General features: G+C 37.7%; 1 protein-coding gene across 2 annotated transcripts in view; it reads right to left on the bottom strand.

The window, feature by feature from the left end:
• The window catches only part of SRFBP1 (serum response factor binding protein 1), a 55,278-nt gene extending 42,390 nt beyond the window's left edge, over nucleotides 1-12,888 (bottom strand). For both annotated transcript variants that reach the window (XM_081318406.1, XM_081318407.1), the window contains exon 1: nucleotides 12,774-12,888. In XM_081318406.1, the coding sequence (XP_081174532.1) occupies nucleotides 12,774-12,803 (30 nt within the window). In that variant the 5' untranslated portion in view covers nucleotides 12,804-12,888. The remainder of the gene's footprint in view (nucleotides 1-12,773) is intronic.
• Between the last annotated feature and the right edge of the window lie 412 nt (nucleotides 12,889-13,300).

The raw sequence follows: 13,300 nt of genomic DNA, 5'->3' as shown, positions 1-13,300 counted from the left end.
CCCATCTGCAGTGATCTTGGAGCCCAGGAAAATAAAATCTGTCACTACCTCCATTTCTTCCCCATCTATTTGCCAGGAATTGAGAGGGCCAGATGCCATGATCTTGGTTTTCTTAATGTTTAGTTTCAACCCAAGTTTTGCACTCTCCTTCTTCACCCGCAACAAGAGGCTCTTTAGTTCTTCTTCACTTTCTGCCATTAGAGTGGTATCATCTGCATATCTTAGGTTGTTGATGTTTCTTCCGGCAATCTTAATTCCAACTTTTGATTCATCTAGCCCTGCCTTTCTCATGATGTGCTCTGCATATAAGTTAAATAGGCAAGGCGACAGTATACAGCCTTGCCGGACTCCTTTCCCAATTTTGAACCAATCAGTGGTTCCGTGTCCAGTTCTCACTGTTGCTTCTTGGCCCGCATATAGATTTCTCAAGAGACAAATAAGATGGTCTGGTATGCCCATCTCTTTAAGGACTTGCCAGAGTTTGTTATGATCCACACAATCAAAGGCTTTAGCATAGTCAATGAAGCAGAAGTAGATGTTTTTCTGGAACTCTCTAGCTTTCTCCATGATCCAGCGTATGTTAGCAATTTGATCTCTAGTTCCTCTGCCTCTTCGAAATCCTGCCTGTACTTCTGGTAGTTCTCGATCCACATACTGCTGGAGTCTAGCTTGTAGGATTTTAAGCATAACTTTACTAGCATGAGAAATGAGAGCAATGGTGCGATAGTTTGAACATTCTTTAGCACTGCCTTTCTTTGGAATTGGAATGTAAACTGATCTTTTCCAATCCTGTGGCCACTGTTGAGTTTTCCAAATTTGCTGGCAAATTGAGTGTAGCACTTTTACTGCATCGTCTTTTAAGATTTTGAATAGCTCAGCTGGAATACTGTCACCTCCACTAGCTTTGTTGTTGCTCAGCTTTTCTAAGGCCCACTTCACTTCACATTCTAGGATGTCTGGCTCGAGGTCAGTGACCACCTCATTGTGATTATCAGGGACGTTAAGCTCATTCTTGTATAGTTCTTCTGTGTAATTTTGCCACCTCTTCTTAATCTCTTCTGCCTCTGTTAGGTCCCTGCCATTTTGGTCCTTTATCATGCCCATTTTTGCATGAAACGTTCCTTTCATCTCTCCAATTTTCTTGAAAAGATCTCTGGTCCTCCCTATTCTATTGTTTTCTTCTATTTCTTTGCATTGTTCATTTAAGAAGGCATTCTTATCTCTTCTAGCTATTCTCTGGAATTCTGCATTTAATTGGGCATATCTTTCTTTTTCTCCCTTGCCTTTTGCTTCCCTCCTTTCCTCAGCTATTTGCAAAGCTTCCTCAGACAGCCATTTTGCTTTCTTGCATTTCTTTTTCTTTGGGATGGTTTTGGTTGCTACCTGTTGTACAATGTTGCGAACCTCTGTCCATAGTTCTTCAGGCACTCTGTCTATCAGATCTAATTCCTTAAATCTATTTGTCACCTCTACTGTATATTCAACAGGGATATGATTTAATCATACCTGACTGGCCTAGTGCTTTTCCCTACTTTCTTTAATTTAAGCCTAAACTTTGCAACAAGAAGCTCATGGTCTGAGCCACAGTCAGCTCCTGCTCTTGTTTTTACTGACTGTATAGAGCTTCTCCATCTTTGGCTGCAGAGCATATAGTCAATCTGATTTCTGTGTTGACCGTCTGGTGATGTCCATGTGTAAAGTCGTCTCTTGGGTTGTTGGAAAAGAGTGTTTGCTATGACCATCGTATTCTCTTGACAAAATTCTATCAGCCTGTGCCCTGCTTCATTTTGTACTCCAAGGCCAAACTTGCCTGTTATTCCAGTTATCTTTTGGCTTCCTACTTTAGCATTCCAATCCCCCATGATGATAAGGACATCATTTCTGGGTGTTAGTTCTATAAGGTGCTGTAGGGCTTCATAGAACCGGTCAATTTCATCCTCTTCAGCACCAGTGGTTGGGGCATAGACTTGGACTACTGTGATATTGAATGGTTTGCCTTGGATTCGAACTGAGATCATTCTGTCATTTTGAGGATTGTATCCCAGTATTGCTTTTCCTATTTTTTTATTGACTATGAAGGCTACTCCATTTCTTCTGAGGGATTCTTGCCCGCAGTAGTATACCTGATGGTCATCTGAATTAAATTCACCCATTCTTGTCCATTTTAGTTCGCTGATACCTAAGATGTCAATGTTTAGTCTTGTCATCTCTTGTTTGACGACGTCCAGCATTCCTTGATTCATGGATCTTACATTCCAGGTTCCTATGGAGAAAAAATCTTTACAGCATCGGACTTTCCTTTCACCACCAGACATATCCACAGCTGAGCGTCCTTTCGGCTTTGGCCCAGTCGCTTCATTCTTTCTGGCGCTACTAGTACTAGCCCTCTGCTCTTCCCCAGTAGCATATTGGACGCCTTCCGACCTGAGGGGCTCATCTTCCAGCGTCATATCGTTTTGCCTTTTGGTACTGTCCATAGGGTTTTCATGGCAAAGATACTGGAGTGGGTTGCCATTTCCTTCTCCAGTGGATCACGTTTTGTCAGAACTCTCTGCTATGACCTGTCCGTCTTGGGTGGCCCTGCACGGCATAGCTCATAGCTTCATTGAATTACGCAAGCCCCTTCGCCACGACAAGGCAGTAATCCATGAAGGGGTAAATCAACTTTTACTCTGTCAATTTTTCAAATTCTGTTTTCTAATTCAGTTTGGTGATTTCCACATACTACGAGTAGCCACTAATTTTGTGATGTTACACTGCCACTACAACTTACATTCCAAATTTAAATTCCTCTTATAAAATTATACATTTTCTTATTCAGCCAAAAATACATTCTATAAAACTTAAAAGATTCAATTTCTTGAGAATCAAATATATTTTCCAGTTTCCTCTTGCACACTAGAATGACAAGTATTTAATAATGACACAAAGAGCAACTGTACACTTTTTAAAACTGAAAAGTGCCTACAACATTCAACTCAATCTAACAACTTGAAAGAAAATTTAAGACAAAATTAAAAGGACAGAGGAATGTTAAGAGGATGTATTAAAAAATTCTCTGAATCTCATCCAAATTTTATACATTGTAAAGACCTTGTAAGGGGTGGCAAATATTTGAAAAAAATATTGCATTAGAATAAAATGTTATGCTTGGCTGCATTGGGGGCTTGTTTTTAAGTTGAACAGAGAAAAGACATCCAATTTAAGCTAACCCAAAGCCAAAAAAGTTAAGATACTATTTGGAAAGTTTGACCAAATGGGGGAAAAATCTTAATAGAGGTAAAAATAGAATAAAGCCACCATGGAATAAAAATATTACAAGTGTTATCAAGTTATGCCATCTTTCCCAGATCAGAATTTTTGTCTTGAATACTCAGCTAAAATTACCAAAATCTAAAAAAAATTCACAGTAATATTAATCTAAAAGGTATATAACAACACTGAATTAGTTAGTGGATCATGCTATAAAACAAATTGACAGCCTTAAGTGCGATCCTAAGCATCCAATGTACATTTGGAAGTCAGTATGTCAATCGTATTGCAATGCTGAGAATAAATAAGCAGAAAGTAATCTGTTCAAGATCCCTAGCTCCTGATATTTTACATGTGGCCATCCAAGTGCTGCTTTAAATTGTCCAAATTACATTTTCCAAGATACTTATCAAATTATGCAACATCTTACATAAAAATTTAACATGTGGCATGAAGTGAGGTAAAGTAGCATGAATTATTGTGGTCCAAATGACACAATTCTATTGTTCACAGATTGCTTTAATTTTTGTTTCCAATGTCGAAATTTTGGTATACATGTTAAAAATATATCCAGTGCAATAAAAACAAAGAGAGGTAATAATCTGGGGACTAACACACCTAGGATGTTAATAAAATTCTACAGAAGACTTTCCTAACCCTTGGCAAAAAGCCAGATCTTCTGGTCCTGTACAAAGAATGAGACTACTGTGGCAATCATATGGGTTTTGGAGCATGACTACTCTGTCAAATCTTACTGGACAGGAATTGAAATACTGGGAGCAAATAGACTTTCAGAAATCCAAATCTTATTTCATCAAGGGCTTTATGTATCACAACCAGCACTTTGAATTTTGCCCAGAGGTTTACTGGCAACCAGTCTCTCATGTTGTAAAATGAACGTTACGTGGGATATTGAGATGTGTCCGTATATGTCCATGTCACCACATTTTGGTCCATTAACCCTTAGTCACTTTGGGGAACTCTGGTCTGGGGAAACTGCACATCACAGACCTACTCCTCTCCTTTCTTCACACCTAGACCCTGAGAAGCGTCCCAGGACTGAATGAAGATATTCACTGCATCCAGCCTGGATAGGGATGGAGATATTAATCTGGTCAATAATACATGAATAACACCTCATTCCAAATTGATGGATGTCTTATCCCAATAGTTTCATGTAAAATAAAAAGGGAAAGAGGAAGCCCTTTGGTACCATGGAGGAACTAGTGAGCCATAACTAGTGAGCCAACCTCCACAACAGAACTATCCACTAAAGAATAATCACTGCAAAACTGTGCTTTCTAACTAGTCCCATAAGGTATCCAGAAGGATACCATGTTCAATGGTGTCAAATATGACTGACATCTGAAAAGACTATAAAGGACTCATTTAGGAGTAAGAGCAAGACATCTTATTTTGGTAAATCCAATATGTGTGATGACAAACTTTAAAAACAACCAGGAAATGACTGGCTTACAACAGAACTCCACTTTCAGTTCTCTTACCAATTATTCTGAGGTTAAGATCAAGTCCAATGTGTGACCACCTACTGTAGATGAACTAAATCTGAAATTATCTAGGATAAGCCCATAAGTATCATGTCACCTAAAAAAACAAATTTTCTAGCTATCAATGCCACTTTCTAGATTGATTCTATGCTACATAAGGGGAAAAAAGCATTTTAATGTTTATGTGAAACTGTCAGATGCATAGTTTCAGTATTTATTTTGAGAGAAGCAGAAAACTAAAGGTTGGGGAACATGCATTCCTTCTTTGTTACTTTGTACACCGATCAAATACATGCCACCCTGGCAAAGTAATATATTTTAATATATTAAGTAATATATTTACATGACAAATTCAGAAAAAAATGAAGTTTGTGCTGGTGAAATTGGAATAAGAAGTCATCAAGAAAATGAAATATATTGTTCGGTTGGAAATATAACTGCAAAAATGAATGTTTTATTTATCATCTTTCCAAATATGTACCCATCCAAATATGTTCAATTAAACAATGTTGCATGCAGCAGTATATGTTTGTTTGTGTGTGTGTATAAATCAATATGAAAATTGGTATTTGAAAACTCTTATTCCAACATACATATTAGAATCTTCCAAATATGTATATAAAGACACCTTTTGAACTGACTTTGACACCTAACGGTTACATTCCTCGGCCAGAGCATGGAAGATATTTGCAATTTCCTTCCTTCCTTTCTTCCTTCCCTTCCTTTTCTCTCTCTCTCTTTCTGCCCCGCCATCCCAATTTGTGTACCTTATGTTCTTTTATGTAAGTACCAACCTGGGCTGACCCTATTTAAATTCCAAAGTCAAACGGCTGTTTCCATTCACTGAACTAAATGCCCATGCACTGGAATAAAGTTAAATGGAAGATTACATGAATCCCAATAATATTGTTTACATTTAGGAAAAGATTTGGGGCTGAAATATAAAAGTTTATTTATTCCAATTAGAAAAGCATGAATTAAGTTTGTTTTGAATACTAAACTAATTAATAGTGCAAAGACCAAAATTAAAGCAAACCAGAGCAATCTTTTGGTGGCAAAGAGCCAAATATAAAGGGAGGGGAAGGTTGTAGTAGAAGGAATAATTACACACAGAAGTTCAGGATTGGTTACACTGAATTAGGGATATCTGTGGTGACAGATCTGAATAATAATTACAGATCAACTGTGCCAGATGCCTTTAAAATTCATACTTCAGATACCTGTAGATAAATCAGTATAAAATAAGCATCATTTTCATCACAGCTATGCTAAAAACATTTTAAATATAGTCTACAGTAAGTTCCCATGACCTAGCTTGCATATTTTGATTCTGCACCAGCCAAGTAAGAAGCCACGTTTTATTTTTGTCAACTTCTAGCTAGCCTACGTGGCCCAGCCACACACATTTTATACAAGCTGCTCAGAGTAGAAGAGTTGAAGAGGGATAATATTTTATGACACACACACACTCATTTAATAATTTTAACATACAGCAAACATGCCTACTGTGCTTGCATTTTTTTATTTTATTTTAATTTACTTTTGTTGAAAGCAAATGTCTGAAATGCTGATCACAATTTGACATTAATGTTCTGATGCTGATGATGTGGCAATCTGAACTTGAAGGAGAGCTGCTGGAAAAGTTCCTAGGACAAAATGCTGTTTGCCTGAATTCCATCTCAGATTCTGAGCTCGGAAATTTCATGATCTTTTAAAGAAAGGTTGCTTACAACACTGACATTATTTCACAGACAATGAAAACAATAAGCATGGTTCAGTTCATTACAGGAAATTCTTATTAACCTACATTCATAATTATAAACTTATTACTTGTATTACCAAAGAATCAAAAAAGGACTGAGACATAAGAATGGTTCCTTTCCATTATTTCACACTTTTAAGGTATTTATGAGAGCCACTATAATATAAAGGTTAGGAGTGGATAGACCCAACTTGTAGTTCCCAGTCCAATAGAGAAAGTACTTGAATGACTTTGGGCCAATCACTTGCTCTCTGTCTTAGTTTGGGAAGTTGAAAAACCTCTGACTATACTTTCACAAAATGAGGACAACTTCATCCTGCAATGAATTGATTTGGGATGATAAGAACACAACAAAAAGGTGTAAATGTTTGTTTCTCTTAATCTTCGAACAAATCAAAATAACCCAGCCTTGAATCTGCTCAGTATAAGATGGGACAGCCAGAAAATCTTTCAAGTTTCTTGAAATCCCTGCCAGGCCTGTTTCTTGACCTTGCCTACCCTGACATAAATACAAGAACAGAGTTATTCGATAAACAAATTTCCAATTTTTAAAAGTTTCTTCTGCTAGATTTAAAGCCAGGAAAAGACGGTAATGTAACTATTGAGAGACAACAAATGAGTAGCAATCAGCAAGAACTAAAAAGCAAATATTCTGATAGTCATAAATTATGGATAATATCTATAGTTGTGAGGTTTTTGTTTTTAGTTTCTATTTGCTTCAATTATAAAAAGTATAATTACACAAACTATGTAGACCAAAAATGAGCAACCTCCATATTATAAAACCCCTTTTATAAAATCAGTAAAATTGGAGGAACACAAATGCACTTAATTTCACTCCCTTATTGATTAACAAAGTGTATTTCTCTTGGCATAAAAACAGAAGCAATAATAAGGAACAAGACAGCCTTACAAATAAATTAACCACAGGAATACACAGCTGCCTAGCCTCAAACCAATGAGTAGAGTGCCTTCATCCTGTAGGATAAAAGGAAGAATTATGAGTATTAGCTACAGAATCTATGTACTCAGGATTGTATTTTTTTAAAAAAAGTCAAGTCATGTAAGATCCTTCAAACTGTCTCTTTATAATTGCAAGCGATTTTAGGAGCTACAGCAGAACTCTAAAAATACAGAACTCAAAATATTGGTCTTTGTTATAATTGTTTGCTCTATCCTTTTCTTCTGTAGACTTTGATTTACTCTTGGCAATAAGAAAATAGACTATGAAAATACAGTGACATCAGATGGATATAATTTAGACTTGTTTTTTTAAATATATTTACTTAATAAGTTGTAGCAGTAAGAGACTGCTTCTGAATAAAGATCCTATGATTAGACTGGTAAGAAAGTGACGGTGTACCAAAGAGAGGAACAAGGAAATTAAAACTTATCAGGACTTGGAAATAACAAGAAGTAAAAACAAATAACATGAGCTATGTAGTTTCAGAATTCAGTTCATTCTGAAGCTGGTGAGATAGGAATCAGGACTCCTCAAAATGCAATATGTTGTTCTATAACCACTAAGTACACTCCAATCTTATGGCTGCGGAACGAAAAACAAATCTGTTAACCTCAATGAACTGTGAGGAAAAGCCTTGAGATTTAAACCCCAGAAATGGTCTACAAATAGTTTTCGAGTTATAACTATTCATTGAGACCATTTGAAGTTACAGCGGCGTTGAGCAAAGGGACTTATCAGTGGTCCCCAAAATCACAGCCATTGCAGTGCCCCATCCTCACAATTCTGGTGCTTGGCAGCCTGTTCACACTTTTGACTGCAGAGGCATTTTAACTCCGACCCATCCACCTACTCCCCCCCCCCACAATCTATGCCCTTTTGGCCCCTGTGGTCACTGATGTCCTAGCTGACGTTTCCATTTTGTTGCTCCCACCCCTGACCAACGCCTTTGCAAGGCAGCCGCTGTTGCACAAAACTTTCTTCCCAAGGTTGCACATGGCAATTTCCCCACGAGCCCTGAGGAAGATGGCCTCACATGGCCACCAACTGGCTTTTATACTTGTATTTAATACCAGCACAGGCCTGCCTCATCAGCATCTGAACAGTTTTCTCACCAAAATATATACTTCTATATGAGTAAAAAGCCACGTATATTAAGAGGTTCCATAATTTTGGTGAGAAAACTGTTCAGATTGCAACATTTATATTAATCACTTAGAAAATCAAACTTATTTGTAAGAAATCTTATACAAGTACTGGCAGAAAGGGAGAAATCCATTACTTATTTTCTGCTGCCACCTAGCATTGTTTTCAAGAAATATTTGCACATGAATTCATATATGCAACCCTTCTTTAATTTAAATGTGTTCATTTATATCCACTCTCTTCAATCTTGCATATGTAAATTCAGATACCTTATTTAAGTTAAAAAAAACAACTTCGGGGTTGCACTAATTTTAACTTTAAAAGTAAAGCAAGAATATTCCAGAATAACCCTTTATTTAAAGGTTCATTGTAATTAAAAATCATTAAATTCAATATTGTAAACATACCCATACAGAAAATAGAAATAGCCAGGTTTGGGTTACTCTCTTCTTAACTGCAAATACTTCAAAGCTCATTGTTATTGCTTTCATTTTGCAGCCAAAGAATTTTCGCACACTTGAAAATTTACTTACGGTAAAATAAAAAGAGATAGAATGAGAACCTGTTAGATGTGAAAGTTTCAATTATCAAATTATTTATTGCTAAAAGCCTATGCACAAGAATTTTCTCAATTCATGGGCACCTGCTTAAAGATTATCTGCCATACCACACTCAAGGAAGGTTAGCCTTAGTTCTCTTCCAGCTACATAGGAATTCTAGGCTGATCCCCCTTTTCACTCAGGCCCCAGGTTTTCCCTCCTGCTACACGAATCAATGATTGCTGAATGAAAATGTACCAATACAAAAGTGAATAACCAATACAAAATTAGTATATCAAGGTGATTTGTACATTAACATGAATGAATGAAGAATACAAAACAAATGCAGGGTTCCCTTGCCTTATGAGAACTGACTATGCAAATAATTTTCATTTTCATTCTGGATACAAAATTCACTATATATATATTAAAAAACCCACTATATGTACTATATAAGTGCGAGCCCGAGAAATCTTCATCAAAGGTCTCTAGACACTTGTCTAGACTATTTTCTGCCTTCTCTTTTCTGCCTTCACTCACACATTAACCATCATTTGTGCAGCCTATCTCCAACTTACTTTCATACCTCCAATAGCATTACTGTTAGTATGGTATTAAAATGTTATCTTGTCCAATCTCCTTATGCAAAAGGACTTTCTATTGGTGGAAATAAAGTTGACCTATTTTGTTGCATTAAAAGTGATAAAGAATGCTTAGTCTGAAAAACTATTAATTTGTGCAAATCTACTGTGTACAACAGGGGTCCCCAACCCCCGGTCCGTAGACCAGTACCAGTCTGTGGCATGCCAGCAACTGGTCCACACAAACAAAGCCCCATCTACAAGATGCAGGCAGCACAGAAAACCACACACCCTCCGGTCCGCGGAAAAACCTCTTTCCACTTAAGCTGACTTTGTAATAATGCCGCTTGGGGTGTGTGTGAAAACCCTAATAAGCAGGCATATACATAGAATGAAGGCTACTGCTAAGCTTGTAAGCCGCCCTGAGTCTTCGGAGAAGGGTGGGATATAAATGGAATTAAAATAAAATAAAATAAAATAAATAAACTGGTCCCTGGTGCCCAAAAGGTTGGGGGCCTCCGGTGTACAATGTAAGAATGCTAATAAAATTGGTAGTGCCGTGATGCAGTGTACTTCCTTCTCTGCTATGATAACCATATGCATTAGAAATCCAACAATAGGAAAGATGGAGAAAATGCTTTTACACAGAACATGAGACAAGAAAATTTGTCAAGTAATATGGTGCTTAATAAGGCATTTAATGTCGTATCACATAACTTTTTTCCCCACTAGTTGTCTTGCTAAAAGTGAATTTGGTAAATGCAACCCTAGCACAAAATGAAAGAATGAAATAAAAAACAGAGAGGCTGGAGCATGATATTAAAGACCAAGTAAGCTATGGCTGTATATTCCTCAAAGACAGATGAAAATTAAATTTAAGGAATAATAGACAATGTATAATACACGGCATAAGAGTCACGGTAGCTTAGGGGCTTAATAATGATGGAGATGGTCTTTGCACCAATGGTTCTAAACCTAGCACTGCAGGGCAGGGCAGAAAGACATGGAGTGGTATAGTTATTATTGGTATAACCTAGATTTCTTTACTGAATTTTTTTTGCCTACTATTTCCTACTGAAAATAATACACAAAAAACTTTGCAAAGATTGTTTCTCTCCAAAAGTAAACTCAGACAAGTGCTGGTTAGGAAAGAATACTAACACTCAATGCAAAAAGTCTCCATGCTTTTCCAACACATTACTGATCACACAAAATATCAGGATGTTGGAGATCTTATTTCCCTAATCTCTAATTTTGGTTGGAGATGGTGTGTAAAAAGCAGAGAAACATTGAATGTTATATCCTACTGATTAGACAGGAAGCATTAACCTTGTGAACTCTCAAGCTTCCTCCTTCCGTTATATATTCAAGATGGACAGTGTTTAATATTTATTTGTTATGTATATGTAGGGGTGTGGGTCTATATACATACAGTATGCGTATATAGTATGGTTTAGGTGTGTGTCATGTATGTGTTCCACTTTTGAGAGTGGGCAACTAAATTTCATTTTTGATGTGTGCCGTTGTGCCCACAGTAAAAAAAAAAAAGACAATAAAGGTTATCTTATCTTAAGCATGTCTCCTCATTAAACAGGAAAAAAAGATATGAAATAGTGAGATTTCCAAATAGGGTTTTTATTACAGGTATGCAAAATGCTTTGAGTAATTTTTTTTCTTAAACCAAAGCATGAGACTGCTGTTCTAATCATCATGGAGATGCTATAAAATTCAAAGAATGCCTTCAGTTTGGAGCTGCTCTGTTTCAAGTTTGAGGTGTTTCTAGAATGTATTAAAACAGACCATTTCATGTATAAAACATCAGTTTTACAGTGAAAGCATAATTTTCTGCAACATTTCACTAGGTTCAAGGCGACATTCTACCACGAAATTCCTTGGATGATTTGGGAACAGTCTCTCTAAGCTCATCCTATTTCTCAGTGTTGTCAATAGAAGGATAAAATAAAGGGAAACTCCTTCCCACCTTTTTTCAGAAAAAGACAGGATATCGATGCAAAATATTAAAATACAGTAAAAGCACCTGTTTTGTTATCTGCAGTCTAATAAAGAGGATTCCAAGAAACTTGTATGCGAACCAATTCTCTGAAAAGTATCATAGAAATGTAAAATGTGTATCATTATCCACACGTGGCCACCTCCAAAGTACGGTGATTATTTATTTTATTTTTTATTTATTTTAATTCCATTTATATCCCGCCCTTCTCCGAAGACTCAGGGCGGCTTACAAGTTTAGCAGTAGCCTTCATTCTATGTATATGCCTGCTTGTTAGGGTTTTCACACACACCCCAAGCGGCATTATTACAAAGTCAGCTTACTGCCCCCAACAATCTGGGTCCTCATTTTACCTACCTCGGAAGGATGGAGTACTGATTATTCCACTAATCTTCAGATTTTTTTTTCTCTCTCCATCATTCTTCTTCAAATGAGCATTCTGAGGTTGATGCTGCTAGTGCATTCATCAAAAGCAAGGGCAGACAGCAACAGCCATATTAGGCCAATTATAGAAGAGTGACCAGCAGGAGTCAGCATCCTATCTAAAAAACGCTGGGAGGGCTACACTTAGAATGTCCGAAAGATGCATTTTTTTCAAGAGGCAACTGGACTTTTCTTAGTTGCCTTCAGAAAAAAAAGCACCTTTGGGACAACCGTGACTCGGATGATTGAGAATCTCCATAGACATCTACACTTAGGATCCCCTACTCTCTAAGAACGAGCTCTCCTCTCCGAAGCTTTCCAGCCATCTGGGACTTCTCCATCATCCCAAGCCAGCATGTCCATTATCCTTAGAGACGACGGAAGACCTGTGCCACGTACGAAGGGCACACAATGGAGACAAGTCACCCATCGCCTAACGACCCACCAAGGAGCACACGCCTTTACCCTCGCCAACCGCTCAACCCCAACGTTTCGCATCCGAAGCTTCCTTCCCGGCCAACTCGAAAGGCCACCCTAACCCAGGAGGCTACCACTCGGCAATATGGCAGCGGACACAGTCAGACTCTCACCTCATTGTTGAGGTTCAAAACCTGCGCCATGACAGCCGCTCCAGGGTCTTGACCGGCAAGAAAGCACAGGTCTCCCACGGGGGCGGCTTCTTACCTCCGCACGCTTCCTCCCAGCACCGCAAACGAAACCGCGCGCCTGCGCCGTTTTCACCTGCTCGGTTTCCGGGAGACGCTCTTGCTTTCTCTTTATGGTTACAAAGAAAGTAACGTGCCTGTAGTATGAGAAATAGCCCGGAACGTTGAACAGAAGGCGTATTTGAAATAAGTTTTATATGAAAAATCATGATTTATGATCAATTGAAGCACGATTTACTTAGGTATCTGAGATAGCAGCATCCCATCCCATTTTAGTGTGTTATAGGAATGCACGTTGAGCTATTCCCTACATTGGTTTTGATCAAGTTAACACAACGTTGCCCACTTACGGTACAGTCGAATCTGCATTGACACAGAAAGACATTCCGAGAAATAATAATACGTTTTCCTATAAAAAAAAAGGCCAAAGTTACTGTGGTTTTGTTTCTGAT

The sequence above is a fragment of the Vipera berus genome (genome assembly GCF_964194415.1).
Source record: "Vipera berus genome assembly, chromosome: 2".
NCBI lineage: Eukaryota > Metazoa > Chordata > Lepidosauria > Squamata > Viperidae > Vipera > Vipera berus.
The sequence above is the reverse complement of the archived record's forward strand: the minus strand, read 5'-3'. Positions and strand labels throughout refer to the sequence as shown.